Source organism: Tiliqua scincoides, chromosome 4, assembly GCF_035046505.1.
Source record: "Tiliqua scincoides isolate rTilSci1 chromosome 4, rTilSci1.hap2, whole genome shotgun sequence".
Classification (NCBI taxonomy): Eukaryota; Metazoa; Chordata; class Lepidosauria; order Squamata; family Scincidae; genus Tiliqua; species Tiliqua scincoides.
The window spans coordinates 202800685-202824529 of record NC_089824.1 but is presented as its reverse complement, the minus strand read 5'-3'; the positions used below and the strand labels follow the sequence as shown (position 1 = coordinate 202824529).

At 40.6% G+C, this 23845-nt stretch overlaps 1 protein-coding gene across 5 annotated transcripts in view; it reads left to right on the top strand.

Annotated features, from left to right (window-relative positions):
- ZMYND8 (zinc finger MYND-type containing 8) overlaps positions 1-23845 on the top strand; it is a 128401-nt gene that overhangs the window by 18699 nt on the left and 85857 nt on the right. For 4 of the 5 annotated variants that reach the window (XM_066626509.1, XM_066626506.1, XM_066626508.1 and 1 more), the window contains exon 1: positions 16418-16483. The exons of the other annotated variant lie outside the window; for it this stretch is intronic. In XM_066626509.1, coding sequence (XP_066482606.1) covers positions 16470-16483 — 14 coding nt within the window. In that variant the 5' untranslated portion in view covers positions 16418-16469. Of the gene's footprint in view, positions 1-16417; positions 16484-23845 lie in introns of those variants that run through there. 5 annotated transcript variants of the gene reach the window in all.

Below are 23845 nucleotides of genomic sequence, written 5' to 3'. Positions count from 1 at the left end.
TTTAAATTGATAATGAGGCTCAACCTGTAAAGGAAATTTCAGAGAGGTAGGAGAGATATACTTTCCAGCTTGGGAACCTTCCAGATAACAATACTGAAGCAGAACCTTGCATAAATATTTTAATGAAATTGCTGATTTATAATAATAATAATAATAATAATAATAATAATAATGGCTGTTTTGTTTACCTCTTAATCCTGTATATATAGAATTGTCTGTGGTTGTACAGTTTTTGCATCAGACTGTTTTTTCAGATCTGGCAGAAGTACTCTACTGCCCTTTCAGTTCTTTGTAAAAGCTTCTCTTAGTTCCAGAGTAAGAAAACACTAGAGGGTGCTATATTTCTATCAACGAAAAGGAAGTAAAGTACAGCAGAAACAAACATCAACACCCTGTGCTATTCCTTTCCTCCACACAAACAACTCTTCTGTCCTTATTTCTTAGTTCACTATGTGACATACTGGTTAAAGTAAAATATAAAGATAGAAGCTTAAACATATGGAAAAGTCATCTAATGATTGTTTATGGCACAAGTGTCTGTTGGATATGACTTCAGAGTACAGCTGGAATTTTCAAAAAATATAGTTTCAACTTGCAGTAAATCCTTGTGGCCCAATCGAGGAATTTGTCACACACAAGAATGAGCTTGCAAATTCCTAACTGGGAAGAATCTTGAACTTTGGTCTTGATTGCATGTACTTGAAGGAAATTCAGTGGAATATGAATGTCACGTCAGTGTTTTTCAGACTGAGCTTTTTGACAAACTTGTTTGACAAACTTTTCAGGGTTAAGACTGATTCTGTAACTACATACTAGCCACTAGTACCCTGTGCCTTCATACATTTTGGATTGAGACTGGGGGTAGCAGAGAAGGAGAAACTTGAAGTTTAGTGACATATGCTTGCTATCATATCTCAGTGGTTGAGTGTTTTTGCTGAGGTGAGTGGTTACTCTGGGTGTGAAATAATTCTGCCTATCAGTACAGTAAGTTTAGTAGCTAACATACTTTTGCCAGTCATCTAGTCTGTATGTACATGTGTTTCAGAATCGCTGTTACAGGATCTACCAAGTGTTTACTTTGTAGGTATTTGTGTTCTCAGTGGCCAGTTGCAAATTTGAATTACTGTAATGCCAAAAGTTTGAACTGTATGCAAATAGGTACATTTTAAAACAGTTATTTGAGGTCGGTGTAAATAGTTTAGTTCCAACCATTCTTGGTTTAGTGTCTTTGTTTTTTTAAGCTTTCATAGTGTATTTATAGTAATAATTTGTGGAAGTGCAATTACTGCTTGGAAGCTGTAATAATCAGATAGTGATATTCTGCATTCCCCCTTTATTCTTCTTCAGGTGTTTGAAAAGAATCTCTTGAACAAAGAAGATTTTTACCTTTTTTGCATTTCACAGGAGGATAGCTGATAACAATTTATAAATTTTGTACCTGAGGGCATCCCACAGCTAGATGTATTATGTCTTCACAAGGGCTCAAGCTGAAATTGATAGATTTGTTTAAACCACCTGATAAATAAATAAACATAACAAGCAGTGTGATATGTTGGCTAGTTAATACAATGGGCTCTCAGTATGAGCAGGGAATCCCAGACCCCCACACCTATGGATTCCAAATTCCATGAATATGTAATTCCACACTAGCAATTGGAAGGGCCTCTCCAAAGTGTCCAGACACATACTTGGCTCCTATGTTCAGTGAAATCATGGGTGCTGAATGCATGGATAAGGAGGACCCACTGGCTGGCTTCTTGCAATGGAAGCTTCCCTCTACCAGAACTGTGTCTGGTAATTACTTGAGGCTGCAAGGGGAGTCATGCCCATCAGGTAGCATTTGCCTGCAGCAAACTGAGGATGAAAAGAAGACTCAGGAAAAATCATCCCTTTTAAATTCCTCTCACTTAGGACCAACCTACATGCAATGGCTGAAGGTTGCTACTGTATTATAGAAGGCTGAATGTGAGCTCTAAAGCAGTGTTTCTCAAACTGTGGGTCGGAACCCACTAGGTGGGTCGTGAGCCAATTTCAGGTGGGTCCCCATTCGTTTCAATATTTTATTTTTAATATATTAGACTTGGATGCTGCCATGGTATGTGACTGCATTTGGGGAAATATTACAGATCTGTACTTTTAGCATGCTACTATGTATATGCTTTTAACAATGAGAGTAGGACTTACTCCTGGGTATGTGTGAGTAGGATTGCAGCCTACGATTGTTAAAAATTTTCCTGCTTGATGATGTCACTTCTGGTCATGACATCACTTCTGGTGGGTCCTGACAGATTCTCATTCTAAAAAAGTGGGTCCCGGTGCTAAAAGTGTGAGAACCACTGCTCTACTCTAAAGTAATAGTTTCATCCTGCAGCTCTCTGCCCTGACCTGTCTTTATCCTCTTGGTCTTTCTTCTTCTTCCTCCTCCTCTTGTCCTTGGGAATTAAATCATACTGGGAAGCCTTTCCAGTACCAGTGAGTCTCAAGAGTCTGCCTTCTGTAACTGGTTCAACTATTCTTGCTGTCTTTCACTGTATTGGGTCAAACTTCACCATAGCTGAATTGCATCTGTTTATCTGCGATGAAAGTATTTTCCTTTTTGACAACAGCTAAGACAGTTTCCTTTTCCACTTGCTATCCCTTAACAGTCCAGATACTCCAGAAGGTGATGAGCAGGATAACTCTCTCCCCAAATATAACTTAGCCAGTGTGATCTGTTTGTTCTAGAACATTATTAATGACTAGAACAATATGTTGTGGCATATCAGAAAAAAAAAAATCACAACACTTACAGTAAAAGTGTTTCACTTCATATTTTTCTGGTAATCTTTTTTTCCTTACATAGTCTTTTCAGGCTCAGTAGGCCTGAGAATCTTTCAGTGCAATCCCATGCCGGCCTCTGCTGGCAGGGTGGGTATGTGCACTGTCACAGGCGTGTCATAAGGTACATTTCAACAGCTCAAAGTCCCATGGTGCTAGTGCCAATTGAAGGCCTGCATTTGCCAGGAGAAAGTAAAGTCTCTGCAGGTCAGTAAAGGGGTGAGGAATGGTGGAACGGAGGTGGGGAGGGACAGATCAGTCCTAGGAGAGGCTGGGAAAGGCGACAGAGGCCTCAGTCGTATCCTATCGGGCCTTTCCGTGCCTGATTTCCCAACGGGGCTGCTTGGATTTGCGCCACCTTTTTTTGTTAGTGGAAGCTCAAGTAGCCCCATTGCAGGTACTGGGAGTTACCTGGTGCAAGGGAACAAATGTTTCCTTACTCTGGAGTGCCTGCCAGCAGCTTCCTTTTCCACATAGGATGCAGTGGAGGCCATTTCGGTGCTGCTACATTCCTCTGTGAGGCAGAGGATAGAATTGGGCTGCCCAGTACCAGCAGCTGCAGTACTGCCTTATTGCAAAATCGTATCAAGTACTCATGGTATTTGTGACTCATTCAAATGTACAGCTTTTTTTGATATGGTATAGTCTCCGCATCCAGCTGAACCACAACTGATTTCAATAAGGAGGATTTTTTTCTTTTAATATGATTGTCCTACAAAAACACACACATCTTAAACTTTTTATGAATGTTCTGTTTTCCCCTCTCTTTTTGCATATTTTTCTGTATTTTTGAACACTTTTAATTCCCCTAGAAGCACCTGGGCAAATTGAGCAGCCTAAAAAGCTGCTGGGGTATCCTTTGCAAGCAGCCTTTCTTCTTTGTCTGCTTGAAACTCCATACTAGTAACCACATGTGTTTGTGGCTTGGAGGTGTAGTTACCCTTCCTCCAGGATTGGCATGCATCTGCCATTGGGCAGCCAAACCTCTCTATTTAGCTAAAGGGGTGAGATGGAGAAGCCAGGTGACCTTCACTCCTCTAGTCAGGTAACTTGATGACATTATTAACTGAGGTTATCTGGCCGGTTTAGCAGAAGCAGAGTGCAGTCGCTCCACTGTCACTTGTGAAGCTTTGGGGAGCCCTAAGGAAAGCCGTGCAGCGTCCTCTGCACCCCTGAGAGGCTGCAGGAGGCTCTGGGGATTGCCCCGCCGCCTCCCCCGCCCCTGCCGCCTCCCCCCGCCCATGCAAGAACTTACTGCAGCTTTCAAACTCCCTGTGAGTTTGAAAACTGCAGCTGTAATCTCTTCATGACTGTCTCCCTACAACAGTAAAAAGCAGTTTCTTAAACTGTGATTTTAAAGGGATGCATTTTTCCCCTTCTCCAGGGACCAGCACATTCCTTCTCATTTGCAGTGGCCATTCCTGTTGAGTCAAATATGTGTATAAAAAAATTTGTATATAACAAGGTTGGACTTATACTGATGCTGGGGCGCATTATAAAGTTAATGTCTACATTAAAGTTTTACACTGTAGAAACTGAGAAAAAGGTTTGTGATCGACGCCATAGGTTGCACGACGGTTTTGCAAAATCCATTGCTCCTCTTCCTGTGCAAATCAATTTTGCTTTCTACTACCCCAATCCTTTTTCAAAATCAGTTCCTCTTTTTTCAAGTCAATATTGCTCTCTTTCCCCACCCAATCCTTTTTCAAAATCCATTCCTCCTCTTCCTGTGCAAGTCAACTTTGCCTTCGGCTCCCCTCCTCCTTCCACCTCAACACATGGAGAATGAAAACAGAATGATCATGATCCACTTCCGGTTTCGCGATCGCAAACTGGAAGTGGGTCACAATAGTTCTGTTTTTATTCTCCATTCATTGGGGAGCCTTGTGGAGAAGTCTGCGGGGTTTCCCGTAACCCCAGGACACTGCTGATCATTTCTGTAAGTAAGAGAAAGCCCCTGGCCTCCCTGACAGTGGTGTGATCCTGGGAACTATGCTGCTGCATTCCCCCCTCCCTGCCCCTAAAAGGGATGGGGACCCCAAACTTCATTTTACTCCATTTCCCCTTTTAATGTTTGTTTTCGTATCTCTAGTACCTGTCTATAGCTGGTTCTAGATTTTTGTCTCTTATATTTAGCCTAAAGCCATCTGATGAGGTTTGCAAAGTTCTTGCCAAACACATTCCTCCTTGTCCTTGTGAGAACTTATCGCACACCAGGAGTTCTTCATACTGATTGGTCATGGCATAGACCACTATCCAAGAATCCAAACCATTCCCAAACACATCATCTTCATGGCCAGGTGTTTTCTTCCATGATCCTGATTTCTTCTGCTGTACCTTCTTGACCTTCAACAAGGAAGGATAAATGAAAACACAATTATGTCCACAAATCCTTCACTATCCTCCCCAAAGCTTTGTAGTCTGAGATCCTTTTCAAGGTTACTTTTGGCAGCATCATTTTTCCCTGCATGCAACAGCAGGACAGGATAATGGTCATTGGATTTGATAAAAGTCTTGGTAACCTCCATCACATTATGAATATGCACACCAGAAGGACAACACACTTCCTGATATGACATGTCTAATCTCATGTCCCAATGCTATGGATGTCAACTCAAAAGTAAGTCCCATTATAGTCAATGGGGTTTACTCCCAGGTAAGTGTGGACAGGATTGAGTCTGTCGTTTTCAATATGAAGCCGCTCCTCTTCCTTAGGACAGTGTTTAGACCAGTCCTTGGGTAACTAAGAATCTTCCTGCCTGGTCTGCAGAACTCAAGATAGCAGTGCTCATCCAGGTGGATGCAAATCATCCTCATGACTCAGAGCTTGGTACCAATTGCTCTGCTACTTCTGCACAAAATGACTCCTGTTCTCCTGTTCCTTTGTGTCAAATACTTCCAAGCACCTACACCCTCCAAAGGAATTTCCTCATCTGCTGCAGAGCTTTCTACTTCCATCAGTCTCCATTTTAATGTGTTTTGTAGCACCTGAAAGACTAATACATATATTGAAAAATAAACTTTTATGGACAAAACATGCTTGAGATAAATTGACTTATAGTTCACAAATGTCCATACTTCAAAAAATGAATTGTCATTTAAGATGCTGCAAGATTCTTTGGGGTTTTCTTGCTGCAACAGAAATTTTTAGATTTTAATTAGGTTTGGTAGCAATGCCTGATACAATTGCTTTTCAAGAATTATATGGCTGCCCTGTATTCTACAACAGAATTTCTTGTCTTTGACTCCACCCACTGGGTCTTCTGTTTCAAATAGATCAGTGGCTAGTTTAGAGCTTTTGCATTTCTGGGCTTGCTCCCAGACAGCCAAACTATTAACCCTGCTTGAAAGACTGATTATTTTTATCCACAGCTCAGGCAGAGTGGAGGCCTGAATCACAAGACTGCAGTGAACTGTTTTCAAGTGAACTGAAGAGCTACATTTTTTAATCTATCCATACGATATTTTTGCCATTCTTGTGGTTTGGCTTTTTTGTTTTAGCAAAGGCGGCACATTCCTAATTTTGATACAGACTACTTGTACAGAGCTGCTGAACTCATAGTGTTTGCAACAGGAATTTGGTCTTATAAAACTTAAGACGAAATCCTAATGTGCGCTGGAACAGGCAGGCCGAGTTGCTTGTACCATATTCAGTGCAAGGTAGGTACAGGCTGGAGCGCAACTCAGAGAAAGGAGATTTTTGTCTTCTTACCCCATGTCACACATGCAGCCACCTCTATGGGGCTACTCGGATCTGCACAAGTGAAATTGCAGACTCAAACTCACCTTCTCTGGGGCTGAATTCAGTTCTAGTGCACATGTGTGCACTGGCCTAACCATCTCCTGAGTAGCTGCAAATGTGTCTTGGGGCATGTTTGTGGACTTTGGGGCATGTTTGTGACACTTGGGAGTTAGTGAAGGGACTTGTGCTGGCTCAAAAGAAAGTTTGGATTGCTCTGTTAGTAACTTTCAAGCAAACTAATTTGCTAGAGATGCTATCAGATGGCATCTTAAGTAATATTCTGCTCCTTGCTTGTGTTCTGCTGCCAATCTGCCTAATTGCCAACTGCGATGCTCAGTAAAGTCCTCTGAGCTGACTGTACCACTACCTCAATTTCATTTGAGAGTTGCTTGCTTGAAAGCAACCTCAAAAAGAAGGCTAATCTTAATGTCTTTTCACTATTATTAATTTGTCAAGGAGAATGGACCTGAGAGAAGACAGGCTGACCAAGAGGAGTAGTTACCTACTAGTTAATGTGCAGGCACACATTCCTTTTCCCCACTTTCCTTTTACTGGATCAGCAGCTCATTAGCTGCAAATGACAGAAGAGAAAATGTGCAAATCTTGTCCATATTTTCAAGATATGAGAGAGCCCAATAATTGACTGGGAGTGCCAATTATAATGGGGGGCAGATAAATTACTTTTGCATTTGGCTCACCGGCCTTATGTTTAGCACCCCTACATTAGAAGGAACTTGGTATGTTTATTCTGGAGAAGACTAAGGATTGTCACACAGAAGAACTCTCTGAGACTTCTGAGGACATAACTAGAATCAATGGGTTGAAATTACAGGGACATAGATTTAGGCTAGTGTGACCCCCAAGATCATGCTGCTGCTGGGGCTGATTGTAAGTTTCTTACCTTACTAATCCCTGCAATGGCCTCCAGGGGGTGTAGGGAGCCCCGCGGAGCCCTTCACAGGGCTCCCCAAGCCTCCCTAACAGTAAAGAAAAAAAAGCAATGGGAAACAACTTCCGGATTCATGATCAAAAACCAGGAGTGGTTTCCAATTGCTATTTTTTTTTTTTTCTGTTAGAAAGGCTTGGGGAACCCTACGGAGGGCTCCACCAGGATCCCTGCACTCCTCAGAGATGAGCATGGGGATTGGCAAGGTGAGAAAGCCTCAATCAGCCCTGGCAGCAGTGAGATCCTGGGGATTGTGCTGCCACCTTTGCCCCGCACCAACTTACCCCGGTTCCCAAACTTTGAGTTTGGGAACCGGGGTCAGTTGGTGCGGGAGAGGGGCAAACGCTTGACAAGTTCAGGAACTGCTGCTATAGACTTAAGAACATAAGAAGAGCCCTGCTGGATCAGGCTAAAGGCCCATCTAGTCCAGCTTCCTATTTTTCACAGTGGCCCACTAGATGCCACAGGGAGCACACAGAAGACACAAGCCAGCATCTTGCTGGCACCTCCCTGCATCTTGCATTCTATTCACTCACACCACCCAAACTGATTGATTGACTGATTTTTTTGGGGGGTGGGTAGGGGGGAAGAAATGCATTTAGAAAGAGACACTTTGTTTTTTAATGCTTTCCTTTGTGTTGCTTTAGGACAGCGATTTTCAGTCTTTTTCATCTCATGGCACACTGACAAGTCACTAAAATTGTCAAGGCGCACCATCAATTTTTTGACAATTGACAAGGCGCTACCATACTGACAGTGTGGGGCTTGCAGGGGCTCGCATCCTGTAATGGCCCTACTAACAAATGATCCTCCCCCAAATTCCTGTAGCACACCTGTAGACCATCCGCAGCACACCAGTGTGCCATGGCACAGTGGTTGAAAATGGCTGCTTTAGGAGCACTCAGAAATATCCAATTCTGTCCACCTAAGGCCAATGCCCAGTCCATAGATCCTCACACACAACAGCAGACAAGCATGTCTGAAAATATCTCTGCAAATACACCTTTGTTTGGGAAACTCAGGAAGGTAGAGTAAGCTGGGAAGATTAAACAGTGAGCAAACATCAAAGGAGAGATAAAAGGAATACAACCTGATTGCTGATGTGTTATGACACATCAGTAGTAGTCTTGTTGCTACAGGCTAGCAGGGCTATTGTTACCCCTCAAGGTAATTTGCATAGCTGAAGGCCAGTTGCCATTGTTGTTCCATTTACCCATAGTTGTCACCTAGCTTCATATACTTTAATTCATAGAAATCCTGAACTGGAAGGTAAGTTTTAACAATAGGGGAGCTAATGCCTTTTATTTATTTTTGGTTTCTAGTTTCCCTTATGCAACATTTCAGTCACTCAGCACTGCTGCCTCTGAGCACTTACTTTTCCAGGAAAAGTGATCTTCCCTACCTGAAAACATAAATTGTTCTGCATCACTTTTACTGTGGGAGCAACCATCTTAGGTTGCCACATTAGTCCATTAAAGATAGTGACCTACTTTGACTGTGGAAGTATCTCTTATACATAGCCTAGTGTACTTGTTTTCTTCCCCCCCCCCCAAGTCTTGCTAGTGAAGGCAGACGTCCCCTCTTTCCAGTTACTTTTAGGGCACAATCCTAACCAACTTTCTAGCATCAAGGTAAGGGCAATGCAATTCCTAGGTAAGGGAACAAACATTGCCTTACCTGAAGGAGGCCTCCATGACTGCTCCCCAACTTCAGGATGCAGCACAGGCCCCACTGGCACAGCTATGCCAGTGCTGGAAAGTTGGTTAGAATTGTACCCTTAAAGTACTATCTTCTGTCTGTCAGGATTTGATATTTCCCTACCCCTTCCTTCCAGAAACATTCTCGCATTCAAGCTCCTTCTGGTACTGTGAACCATCTGCAGCTCTTTCATTCCTTTTTACAATGCATATTGGGGCAGCCCACTTTTGCACATGCTTCTGTCCCCTTTTGATAGCTTATTCTGCCTTCTTTCTTTAGCTTCTTTCCTTTCTGTACATGTCTTGGTTGTTGCTGTGCTCCTATCTTGTGAGCAGCAAGGGGCATTTCAGGGGTTCTCGGAAAAGCAGCCTCTTTTGTCTCTGTTGGGCAACAGGTATGCTTAGAGCAGGTATGCTTAGAGTGGAGCTTGTGTGAAAAAGAGGAATTTGCTAAAAGTGGAGATGTTTCAGGAGTTTTCTACTTGCTTGTGGCTGGTGTTTGATATTTTCAGTTATCCCACATCCTTACATTTCCTGCTGGTCTTTAATTTGTTTCCATGATTCCCAGCTTCCACTTCACCTTTCACTACTTTGCTCTTTAGGAGCACAAACAAGGCTGATTACATCTCTGATTTTAGCCCTCTGTTTATGCCTGCCTCCTGTCCTCCCTATTTCATTATTTTTTTCTCCCCCTTTCTTTGTTCTCACATCCCACCTAAATAGCCACACCCCAGAAAAGCAATTGGCTAAGCTGCAGAAGGCCCTGCATTTTAATAGCCTTTTATTGCAGGATAAGAGGCTTCATTCACTGATTGCAGCAGGGGTTTCTTTCAGCTGCCTTAGCTTGAAAACTTGTTTGCTTTCTGCAGCATAAATTGTTTCAATAAAATGCCTCTCATTCTTTTGGGATAATATGCAAGATGAGCCCTAATAAGAAAGATAAAACCTCAAGATCTCTCCCTCATCCGAATGTAAAATACTTAAAGGACCTGTTTACCATAGTGAAAGAACTCTTCAATTTGTTTCTTTGTCTTCAAAACAGTATGAAGGACCTGGGAGAAGTCCCCAATTAGTGCCCTGTTTTTGCTAGCACCTGAGGCAAGTAGTTGGGTCCTACTTTTCTAGCCCAGTAAACCATTTTGTTGGTTTGGAAAGAGCAGAACTCAGAGGCCTCATCTAGCTATTGCTGCTATTAAATTGTCATCTGATATGTGACCAAATCCTCTCCCTGTAGGCTGAGTGTGTCACTTTGGCTATGTGCCCAGCTGTCACCAGCGCCATTGCAGTCCCAGAGCCAGATCTTCTTTCCCACAGAGAATCAACTGTATTTCAGTTGTGTTTGTTTGGGAATGGTGCTCTCAATATGAATAATACTGAAGCAGAGCTGCCAGCAGAGAGATAGCCACGTGGACAGCCTCCAGAATGGACTTTGTCTCTCTTTTGACTTTAGGATAAATAGGTTAGAAAGGAGAGGAGAGGAAGTAAGCGTAGCTTTAGTTGTGCTCCTCTGTATTATCTAAGCCAGTGTTATGGATGCTTTGTGTACAGCTCTGACCTTGCTGTGGGCAGCCATCTTGGTGATAATATGGATGCTTGGTTCCCCCCCACCCCGTAACTGTTGTTTGTCAGATGTGTTCAAGTAAGAGCACATTCACATTTTGAAGCTCACAAATGTTTGGATAAATTCATGTTGTAACAGAATAGTTACTACTCTTCTATCAAAATAGCTTCTCAATATATTAACTGAGTAGCTATTAGCTGATTTAACTATATAAAATGTACTTGCATATTTCACTTGGTTGCTAGAACTGTCCTCTCAGTTTTGTAAATGTCTTGATTTCTTTACACGGTAACACAGTGTTGAAAGCTATCATGCTGGTCAGTTTGTGTGGAAAATTGCAAATTTTGTGTATCCTTGCTTAGTGAAGTTGAAATTGCCTTCTTGCTTCACAATCATACTTGGCAGAGACAGTGAGAGAGCGCTTTCTGTTGTATTTTTCTGTATCCTTGAAGTGTCATATACTGCAAAAGTGCACATTACAGTTAAGCATTTGCAGGCAATATATTTTACTACATGAGAAGTGTTATCCTTGTCGTAAACTTAGGGGGGGGGGTTTGGAGTGCTCAGAGTTCTTGGTTCTCAAACCCTAAAGCCCTCAAGGCCTCCCCCGTCCAGTAGTACTGCCACCACCCTGTATGTGCCAGTGCCTCAGTCCAGGGACACTGAGACCCTCTCGGCTTAATTCTATCCCTTGCAGGCACTGAGTGCTTTCTCCAATTAAAGCTTCAGTCCTCAAGTTACTAGACCTCAATGAGCACTTGGTAGCTTGCTGAACAGCTAGGTAGGATTCTGAACCTTTGTCCCCAACAGACAATGAAACAACTTGGTAAAAGAGATTTTAGTTTATTAAGTACATAAGGTTACACAAAGCAGCAAATGCTAGAGGCATAAACATCTAGGAAACATATCAGCAATAAAATAATAAATCTAGCTGGCTACCTCTATTAATCCCTAACTCTCACCTGGGTCAGCTTCTCTTGTAGATCTTTTAGCTCCAGGCTACCTGTGAGGCCAGATGCCCATGGTGAACAATGGAGCTCACCGCATGCAAGATGTTGCACCCCAAATACTCTGCTCAAGAAGAAACGAACACACCCCTTGGGGTACTCATTATTATACTTCTTATGCTAATAGAACTGAGGTAACTTCATACTTATTTAGACTGTCCAATCAGAAACTTTTGAGGACAGAACCTTCCCGAAGTTGGCTTGGTTGCTAGCCCTCCTAGTTCTTACCTCTCCCAACTGGAGATCCATAGCTGCATTCCATTCCGGCACCTCTCAGTCTACTGAGGTGTTAAACATTCCAATGGGTTGTAATTCTTGTTGTCTGTCCTTTCTGGCCAGCAAAGGAGAGACAACAATCTTTTGTTTGTTTACTCACTGTTAGGAACTGCTAGCCACTTCTCCATTACTGACTTAGTTTGGTTCAGGCTTCACATGCTAACCAAGGCCTAACATGTACATATCCATGACAGTCCTTCACCCAATATTGTTTGTGAGTGGAACTTCTTTTCACTCATTCCTTTTTCTTCCCTCTCCACTTCTAGTATGATGCAACCCTTTTGGTTTGCATAATTTGCTATGCTTTTCTCACTCCACCAAGTTGCCCACTAGGACACTACAATCTGAAGTGGAGCCATGCCTTATTAAGCACAAATCAGAAGTAACAAAATATCAGACAGAAAGCTTAGAGTCCAACAGAACTCTTTGTCAGGCACATGGTAAGCAAAAGGACGGGAGCGGGAGGATTTTGTAAGAGCCCCAGCAGTCTGCAGTTCGTAAAATCCACAGATAAAGTTTGACATCTAGATTTCCAAAATGGGGGGGGGGGGAGCATTTTTGTTTTCTTTGTCTCAGCAGCCTTATTACACTCTGTTGGAAGCATCTCACACTTTTCAGAGGCTGATCTAAGTTCAAAATCTGTTTGTAGATTGTGGGGCTCTCCCAACATGGCCCCTTACTTTTCCTCATCCGTTTGCTTGCCCTCTGCTTGGTGAAGAGTTCTGAAGGATTTGAAATCTTGCTATTTGATGTTTTGTTACTTTTCATTCTAAATAAAGGCTTTAGATTGTGCATTTTTCTTTTAACAGACCAATACGCCCAGCTATCATATTGGCTGAGGAAGTTGTTTAGATTTGTGTTCGCAGCCCTTCCTCTATTCATGAATTCTTTTTTGTTGGCATCCTTCAGTCTCGGAAGACTATGGTGTCACGCTCTGAATGGTGGTTCTGGAACAGAGTGTCCTCTCCAGTGCGCGAAGCCTGGGTAAAGTAGATATGGGGGATAGACTGTTACCCATGTAGCAAATCCCCCCTCTCCACGTCGCTGAAATGGTCCAATGGAAAGGCAGAGGCCAATACGGTTGGTTCTAGCGGCGTCGCAGGAGTTGCCAGGACATGACTGTGTTCAGCCATGAACTGCCTCAGGGACTCCGGCTCCAGATATTCTTGAATGGGATGTTGCTATTCTCTCACCATCTAAGGACTAGTTTACACACTAACCCTGAAATGTGTATTTGAAAATGTAGTCACTGTGCATGGAGAGCTGCTTGTGAGTAGGGGGTGGCTGGCTGTTTGAGTCATCCTACAAGCCATGATGTGTATGTGCAACCTCTTGATTTTAGAAATGGGCTATGTCAGAATGCCAGATGCAAGGGAGGGCACCAGAATGAGGTCTCTTGTTATCTGGTGTGCTCCCTGGGGCATTTGGTGGGCCGCTGTGAGATACAGGAAGCTGGACTAGATGGTCTATAGCTTGATCCAGTGGGGGTGTTCTTATGTTCTTATGTGCAGAGGTGGGATGCAGCTTGCTCCTTCATGTGGCAAGCTGCTGCCCTAATGGTTCTCTGTTTGCTTGTGCTTTTTCATATTTACAGTCAAATTCTTATCCTTTCATTCTTCTAGTGCAGAGATTTTCAACCCTTTTCATCTCATGGCACACTGACAAGGCACAAAAATTGTCAAGGCACACCATTGGGTTTTTGGCAATTGACAAGGCACACCATGCTGCCAGTGGGGGGCTCAAATCCCCCATTGGCCCTACTAATAAACAACCCAAATTTCTGTGGCACACTTGTGGACCACTCGTGGCACACCAGTGTACCATGGCACAGCGGTTAAAAATGGCTGTTCTAGTGAGTTCAGAGCAGCACATCTTACTCCCTGCCATTATCCTCACAACATCCCAGTGAGGTAGATTAGGCTGAGAAAAGGTGGCTGACTGAAGGTCAGCCCAGCAAGCTTTGTGGCTGAGTGGGGGTTTGAACCTGGATTTTCCTAACCCTAAGTCCAACCACCTCACCACACTGGATCTTAGGCGATAGTCCCAGTCTAGAAACCACTGAAATCAGAAGAACTCTCAGAATTCAGATCAAGCACACAAACTGGTTTTAACTCTTCAAGCATTTCTGTTACGGAATAATATTTTATTCTGTTACGGAATTATTCTGTTACGGAATAATATTTCCTTGATAAACTACAGCATTTGGTTATTCCTCCTTTGTTCCTTTGCAATTAGAATTACAGCATGGATTTGAGGTAAACACCCTCATTGAGACAAACCTGTAAATAATGGTTTGAATTTTTAAATGTAAACTGCATGGATTGCCATGCTTTCCTGTAGTAGAAGCTGTAGAACTGTATGGAACTAAGATTAATCTGCTGCTGCTTCTTGAAAAACAGCTTTGGCATAGAACTACAACTTTTCAGCACCATGAGAGTTTCCCTGTGAAGTGTAAAAATGATTATTATCTCAGGAAAATGTAACCACAGCATGGAGCACAGCAGTCCTGGATTATTTCTTTGCATTGGATTATGCATGTGTGACTCAAATGAAAGACACAATTTTGTGTGTGCGTGCGTGCGTGCGTGTGTGTGTGTGTGTGTGTGTTGCCTATTTTTAAATACATCACTGCTGAGGGTGGGGGGGTGATTTTACAAGTTCTCATCTGAGATGATTATTTACCAGTATGTTTTTGAAAATCAGTTATGAAGTAGATTGAATCTGTACTAGTGTACCTCAGTTCAAGACACAGTATGTCATTGCCTGTATGTATGCTCTCCATGCTTGTGTGACTCCCACCCATATAGCATTGTAAGAATAATTAGCAGCCTCAGTGTATTAATTTAGGTTTGTGAGAACTTGCCTTTTTTCTCTCTGTCTGCCTCCAGCTAATACGCTCTTTATTGCTTTGACCAGTTTCTTTATGTATAAGACTGCTGATCACAGTTTAATATGTCATTCTTTGTTCATATGTACTTTAGAGCACACATAGTACTGTATTGTAATTTGTAGGTGCAGTTAGTATTTTTCTTGAACTGCCTTATTTGTGAATACAGAAAAATGTTCAGTACTGAGTTAAGGCAGGAGTGTGTGAAAACCTGTTCTTTGAAATATTTTATCTAAACCAATTCCCACAGTATAGCAACACGTTTTACAGCTCAGCCTATAGAAACAAAACTGAAATTTGGATGTTTTCAAGAAGAATGAAAGCTGTTTTTTGTCTTTTGTTTAGAGTGATTAATAAGTGGCTCCGAATCAGACTGGTTGCTTAATGAATTATATTTAAAGTCTAAAATGACTTTTAAAAATTGCTTCTTTTTTAAGAGTTCTAGTTTAGATAAGGACTTTATATGAAATGCTTTACATTCAAGCTTCAGTTCCATTGGCCCGCCTTGTTCAGAGAGTAGTTCTGGTATTTTTCCACTCACTGAAACTCAACTCAACCACTAGGCCTGCATCTTAGAAAGAGCCAAATGTGATAGGGTTAATGGACAGGAAGCTGCAGCTGCAGCAGACTAATAAGCAAGTCGGATTTTTGTTTAACTGACAGCTTTAGAAGGCCTTAGGGATGAGGGAAGGGCAGTTTGTGAAAACAGCATCTAACACAGTTCTGAAAAACTGAAGCTATTTTCTGTGCCCTTTATATTTAATTAGGTAAGGGGCACTGAAAGTGATTAGGAAGCCAGTCTCCTGCTTTCTAATCCAACTGTACAGTATAGTGAACTGTGACAATTTTGGTAAAAATGCCATTGTGGGTTTTTCCTGCTCCCTACAATCTTTTTAGTGTATGTGGAAGAATCATATTGCTTTTCTGAGCTGTGTAGATGTTATATAATGAATATACTACAGTAGTTATCCTTGATCCTTCAGTATATTTTTAATCGTGTGCCTCATGGTGTGTGTTTTTGCTTCAGAATGCATTTCTTCCTTTACCAAATGTGGCTTTAACAGTGTGTTTCAGAATTTTTGCTTTTGCTGGGGGAAAAACAGATTTTGTGACCTGAGGAAACCTGCAGGTTTAGAAAACTTCAAGCAGTTACCACAAATGTGCTTTGACAAATGTTTTATTTTGACTGGCACTTAATGTTAACTTCATTCTACTTGAAAATCTGCTTCCTGTAAATAATTTGTACGTGTGTAGTTCTCCTTTTAAGTTTCTTTTGCTGAAACAGGCCTAGTTTAGCCTGTCTTCTCTGTGCACAGGATGGCTCCTGCTTGCCAGAGCTACACAAAGATAATCGCTCAGGAAGTGTTTCAGCCAATCCCCTGAAGCTTTACATTCAGATTTTCCAAAGTAGCCAATCCAGGATTAGCTTTTATTAGGAAGACAGATCATCAAGCTAAAGTGCCAAGCCCTTTCTGTCTGAGTACTGAGAGCCTGTCCTCCATGTTTTATAAGTATTGACATAACACTGTGTTAACAATGCATCCACAGAGGTAAGCTTTACTTTTTTACATGTTTTTTTCTCTAAAACCTATGAGTTGTGGCTTAACAGTGTGATTCTCTGTGATCTGTTGCGCAAAACTCACCCCACAGCACTTTATTAAGTTGAAAATGTTTAAATTTGCTTTCTTGGGTCACATGGTTTAGTAGCCATTAGCCATAGCTTTATGTTACAGACTGGCAAAACGTTTGCATACATACAACTTCACAAGGGGATGGTGGTTTTTAGAGTTTGTCAAGATACTGTTATTCCAAAGCAGCTTTCTGTGTCTGAGCAGTTTGCCTGCACTATTGTCTGTTGTGTCACATGCCTGCTGAAGAGAAAATGGAAGCTAGGGAGCAGATGCATTTAACTGCCCTACAGGGACACAAGCAGGGATAATGGCAGACAGCAGAACAGGCAAGTTTACCTTTTCAACCAGTGAAAAGAACAACTAAGCTAACTTGTCCCTGATAAAATATAGGATTTTTAGCAAGCTAGACCTCAGCAAATAGTGCTAATGCTAGCCTGCAGATACTGGGCCTAAGTGGTGGAGTGCTATTGTATCATGTTTTTTGTTCAGCTTTACCTTAACCTAAAATAGATATTTAACTTTTTTCTTACAGGATCCTAAGATGCAGTGTCTGTGTTTTTCTGGGGGACAGTGTGTAGCTAAGAATCTGTCTCTTTAAAGAGGTTTTTTTCTTATTATAGATTTAGAATCAGTTTGGGTCTACGTCTGAAACCATCAAGCATAGCTATGCATCTGTTTCAGTACCTTTCCTATTTAAAGACATCGTGTTTTTGAACTGATACCCACCTTCTTTACTGTAGTAAAAATAAAACAAATGGACTTTTTAACTGCGTTTTTTTCCTTTTGCAATGTACCAGGCACAGTTGAGTGAGGTGGAGTGATATAAAATCATGTGTGGTTCATGAGAGTATTACATGTTCATTTTTTTCCTCCTTTTTGGGCTTTTCTGGTTTTTGGCATGATGCTATGTAATTATTTCAAAAATTTCCTTTTGGTCAAATCCCAAATCTGCCAGCTTGTTGTATCATATTTACTGGGAAAAATGAGGTGGTTGCTTGAATACTTGGTAAGTAAACTTGTCTGCTATTTTCTGATAATTTTAAATAGTTATCAGTCTTTTTCTTTTAACAGGGCAAAGTTAATCCAGCAAGTGAATTTCTGTGGGTAGATACTTAAGTAAAAAATGAATTTTTGTTGACTGTTCAAAATTCTGTTCCTATGAATAGTGTACCAGTTTGAATTTACATTTTTTCAGACAATCCTCTGCCATACTTGAAATGAATACTTCCTGTTTTCCTCTGAAAACAAAATTCTGCTTACTCTTTGTTCCTAGACCCCTTAATTAATGCATTTGCAGGTTAAAGCACAGTTCAGACTTTCCCCAGGCTTTTGAAGTGTGATGAATGTGCTAGTTCTCAGCAATGTAATCTTACTGCATTGTAACAAGGTTATCCCTCTGTAACCCTATGCTTTTGTTATCCTATGATATATCATCCAGCATGAAATTTGGTTGTAGAATGACATTTGAAAAACTTGTGCTTTTTAAAATAAACTGGAACTGAAACATTCTGTATGCATGTCTCAGCAAGCAGCTTTAGGTGGACATTTTCTCAGAGTTTTATAGATACTGTGCTGTATGTTCATCTTGTGCAGTTCTGTACAGAATGTAATACAAATGTGTGTTGAGAAATAATACTTTGTCCCCTTTTTATCCAAGAGTCTCAGAGACTCAATACTGCTATAGTATCTCTTATACTCTGGTTTTGCCCTTACCAAGCTCTTTTGTTTCAAAGAAGTGAAAAATATGCACTATATGCCTAATTCAGGTAATTGTGTCCTCTTCTTCTCCCCCCCTCCCGATTTTAAAGGAGCTGAAGTTTTATTATTAGGTTTCCATACTAAGACTTAGAAGTACATACAAGTTATACTAAAGCTGGGTAGCAAGTTTTAGTTCCTCAGATGTCAGAATTGTGCCCAGACACATATTTTTCTTGCAACGATTTACTGTACATTAGGAGTTGCATGTCGGGTATTAATGTTGCACAATATCATCTTATGAAGAAGCAGCAGAAAATGAGCTTGTACTCACAATGCTTGAATTAAAATGGCTCCCCTAGGTTTTGTGGAAGAAGGCTATGTCTCACAACTGCACCTCCAGAGGTGATCCTGACAGGGGAAGCATATTTGCAAGTGCTACATTTGTGCATGAAACATAGCATCAGAAGTCCCTGAAGTTCACCCTTTTAAGTTGCTCAAACACTAATTCTTTCATAGTTCTCAAAATATAAATGTCTGCATTGCAGCAAGATGTCTGAGGCAAGGAGAGAGAGAACAGTCTTCTTTCCCAGCCCAGACCAATCATGCTGCTCTGTTGAGAGCCTGAGCCAATAGAAACAGAGGATAGGTTAAAGATTGACATATACTGTAGGAAGGCTAAGAAGGGCCTTCTAGAAATTTCTCCCATCTTTGTTCTGTCTAGGTAAAGCAAATTCAGCCAAGCTGAAGAATTCCATGTGTTTTTGGTATTTTTGCAAGGTATGATATCAGTGTTTTAAGATGGCATGTGAAGAAACACAGTTTGCTATTTTCTCCATTGTTTTAAGCCAGATAAGGTTGGTCTGTTTAAACAACAGACACTGAGGAGGGGCACTTATTCCTTCTGCCTAAGCAGAAGTAGATCTTGTAGATTTTGCTGTTGACTGGGGTTGTATACAATCAGTATAGCTGATAATGTGTTCTTCTGATATAAAAAAAACTGTCTGTGTAAAAAAGATTGATATACTGTAATTCCTCTTTAAATTTTCTCTCAACTAGAGAAAAACTAACCAGTTACTTTTGTAATTAGCTTTGCTGAGAATGTATACCAGGGAAACAAAAATGTGAAGCAGAATGAGAACACAAGCTTTTAAACATGCACCCACACACACATTCTGAGGAGACAAACTGTTGGGCGCTAAATAGGATTAGGTAAAAAAAGAGTGATTTCTCTCAAGTTTCTTGATAGCATTTAGCAACCCTGAAAAAAGAAAAAAGGAGCAGCATATAAAGTAACTCAAAATGAGGTGGTCCTCCACCCCTCCCAGCACGTGTTTTCTTGAATTTGGAAGAACTGTAAATAAAATACATGCTTAACAAGACAAAGGTTATCATCTGTAAATTTATCGTGTGTCACCTGACTTCCCCATTTAACATCTTCCCTTTGTGTAATTCCACTCTCCCCCTCCTTCCTTGGGTAAAGTAGTCATGTTTGTTTTACACCTGGCAAGAAATAAAGGAAATTCAATCGCCCCCAAGAAAAGTGCTTCTTTGTAATCAGTTCAAGAGTGATAGGTCTCACTGCCAGCTATGTCCTGGATTCTGTTGAACTAAGAGTATAGAGTCAAAGAGCCCTAAATTTTGTGAACTGGTCTTGTACCAAATCTATAAAATATGTTCATGAAGCCATCAGATTGGATTTTGAAAACTTATTATAGATGGAAACTGGACCCCAAATGTTACCTCTTTCAAAGAATGTGCTTCCTATGAGCTGAGTTTGACACACTTCCCCAAAAGTCTGATTTGTTTGTCCCTTCAGTGCTAACAGTTTGTTGCCAGGGCCCATGGCATTCTTGCAACCATTGTCTGGTTTTAAACCATGATAAAACACTTTGCCCAGGGGTTAATACTGATAGCATTAACCTAGTGCTGATTGCAAGGAAGACATTTACGCAGCTGTCTCCATATTTGGGAGGTGTGCAGTCTGATCCTATGAAATTGATGGATTTTAGGATGTCAGTTTCTGCATAGGATTAAGCTGTTAGTATTAAAACTTATGCTTACAGTGTTATTTACCAGAACTGGAAATACATTATTATAGTTTTTTTAATATCATGCTAAAGCACACTGTTTCATATCATGTTAAACCACAGTGGTTTTTGCACATTTTTAAAAGAGTATTTATACAGTAGTATTTTTTGCAGGGTATTGGAGAAAGATTATCAGCTCTTGCAAAGTCAAACTGAAGACAGCATCTAAAATGGAAGAATTTCCTTTGTAACCTATGACTTCACAAGTCTCCTTGTCTTGTACATTTTAGTTAAACATTAGGTTGTCGGATATCATTGTGTCATCTTTTACCATTTTGCAGCTGCTTAGATGGGATTGATTTGGAAATAGTAGTGCTGTTTAAACAAGAGACATAGTTATTGAATAAATTGCTACCATTTTAGTTTCACTATAGGAATGAGGCAATGCAGTGCTGTTAGACGCCATTTTAAGAATCCTGCATAAATAGCATAGCTACCGATGAGTAAGAGACTGTTATAGGTGAGTGCTTATACACAGATGCTACTTATTCAGTTATGGCATGCAAAATAATATCTCCAGTTTATTATTTAATACAGTTTCTGGAAATTTTATTTTATTCTTGCTACTAACAATCTAGGAGCAGCAGTAGTTATTTTGAAGATAAAATTTAGTATTTTTGATGTTAACCATTGTTTTTTAATGTAAAGAGAATAGCTTTCAGAAATGTATGGCTCTTAAGTTAATGATATAATTTCCATAATAAAACTGAGAATACTGTATGCATGGGCAGTATGTTCTAGGTAGTTTCCATATCCAATTTCCTGGTTAAATGTCAAGGTGCAGTAGTTCATCTGCAACTTTCAATTGCGTTCTATAGTTAACCTTGGTTAGGAGAATATATAGATGTTTTTACATGTGGACATGTTTGGAATTGATGTTACAGTAGGGTATAATCTTCTCTGAAGAATATATTTTATTTATCTAAAAGAAAGGATTCTTTTATACATTAACTGAAATGCTCTATGGGAGCAAACATGATCTTAAAATAATGGAAAAAGATGCTGCAGACCCATGTAGTAGGTTTGAGTTCATTTGTAACTCTCCTTTTTATGTCCCATCTTCCAGTTTTTGTGCTTAAAAAAAAGATCGTCCATTCTCATATCCTTCTTGTCATACAAGTTTTTAAAATAGTATAAGTGAAACAAATTAGTTTTGGGGACTGCCTTGAGTGTGTGTTACTAAACCCAATAAATGCAGAGATAATAGTTTCACAGTGGGTAATATAAATTCCAGTCAATAAGCAACTGGCAAAGATTTCTTCTAGTTAGTAGTTTCCGAATAGAAACTCGCTCTCCAGTTTGTTTTCTCAAGAAAATAAGAGTCATTCTCATAATAAACATTTTTTCAGTGCTTGGAATTTTGAAAACACACCACTGTTATTTCTAATAGATAGCCTTAGATCACTGTATTCTAAGATGCACATTAAAATGTCACAAATATTAGTTTATCAAAATAAGCTGAGTGTATAGTTGGTCAATATGGTAGGAAAGATGTACAGTGACTCCTTAGTTTATTGTGTTTTCTTTAATATTTACTTTTTGGTTATGTTTCCCTTGATGACAGAGTGCTTTTTATGTATATTTTTTGAAATAGGAGAAGAAAAGGCATTGCAAATAAACGGAATTGCAGCTCTTTGGGAAATATATTTTTTTAATTATTATCTCTTGTTAATGAGGGGGAAACTTGCATGGTAAGATGACTGAGACAGTGTTCAAACTTGGAGATCCATCCATTCTAAAAAGGGTTATCTTAAACTATCTGTAAGATCACCTGCATGTAGATTTTTAGCCTCACCCATCTCCCTCCCTTAGCATCAGTGGCTACGTGACTCACTATGTACTACAGAAGTCCAAACAATGCAAAACAAAATACCACTAAAATTTCTGAACACCTCAAAACTGCAGGAATGTGATCACTCTCTTTGCTTTATTCTGACACTTCAAGATATGTTGGAGCTCTTTTGTTTTTGAATCTATCTAGACTTGTAAAGCAAGATTGCAATCCAGCAAATCAGCCCTAAATGCACAAATGGGGCTTCTCTTTGTCAGCTACAATGGGAAAAGAGCTTTGAATGCTCATGGAGTTCCACTTGTCATGATGGCAGCCCTGCGCATATGTGGGCTCCAGGATTTGAGCCTTTTTATGCAGATCTTTAGAAAATTTCTATAATTCCGAAGAGTAAAATGCGCACACCAGAATTATAGCCTATTCTCCACAAGTTAGTTAACACACAGCTGAATTCCTGTAACCATTCTATGAGTGGTACAACCAGTATTTGTTTATAACCATCCCAAACTATTCTAGTCTCCCAGCAAAAATCATTGTGACAAGTGGTAAGGATATATCTGCACAGTGTTTAGTTTTGATCATGAGAGTTATGCTGTTGGGAGATACCATTTGCAGCATGTATTAGAGATACACGAAACAGAAACATGGTCCTTTGTTCATTCTTGGAACTGTTGAGGAAGAAAGTAGTGTGTCTGATAATTTGACTTAAAATAAACTTGTACCTAAATGAGTTGAGTAGTTTCTTGTGTTAGCTTTGGAAAACTTAGGTTTCTATCATTTTGATGTGGTAACTGTTAAAGTACATCCTCGTAAATGAGACAGAAGGAGAAATAATTTGATACATCTACTACTATCATGCCTGTAAAGAGAAGGCTTCTTTTACTAATCTTTTATGCTTATTTAATGATGCCCAGAAACACATAGAGTTGGTCTAGAACAGCGATTCTCAAATGTTTGGGTCTCTGGAGCCCTTTCACTCCAAGACAGAGTCTCAAGGAGCCCAGTCAGTGCATGGGCAAAGTTTCAGGGAGCCCCAGAGTGCTGGTGCATGCATGGCAGCAAGTAGATGGCGGCTACAGGGAGCCCCAGGGCTCCTAGGAGTACACTTTGAGAAATACTGGTCTGATTCAGCTGAAAGAAACTCAAGAGCTGTGGAGTTAGAATAGTTCCTTCCAAGCAACAGAAATACATGTCGAGAATAATTTGTTTATTATTATTATTATTATAAACTGTTTATTATAAACTGGTTTTGCATAATGGCAGAGATTCAGAGCGTGATACCATAGTCTTTCGAGACTGAAGACGACGATTTGTGTACTCTGCAACGATTTGTGTACTCTGCAAGCTTATTTTGCAGTTTGGCTACTTTGCAGACCAAAGGTGGTCTGCAAAGTGACACCTGGCAGAAGCAGTGCTGCTGAAAGGGCAGCTCGCATGATACTTGGATTCTCCCAACGCCTTGGCAGTGTCTCCCTATCTCACTGCTCTTGTTCTCTCCCCTCGTAGCATTCCTTGCCTTCTGTGTCTTCCTTCTATCTCTCCTTTCCAGCGTCTTGGCAGCAAGAGTGTTGCTGGAAGGGCAGCACTGGGAGAGCCCAGTTATCAAAGGGGCCAGATAAGGAACTTCTGTGGGCAAGATCTGACCTACAGGCTTTATGTTTGACACCCCTCTACTAGAAGTTTATGCAATTTTGAGTGGGTTGGAGA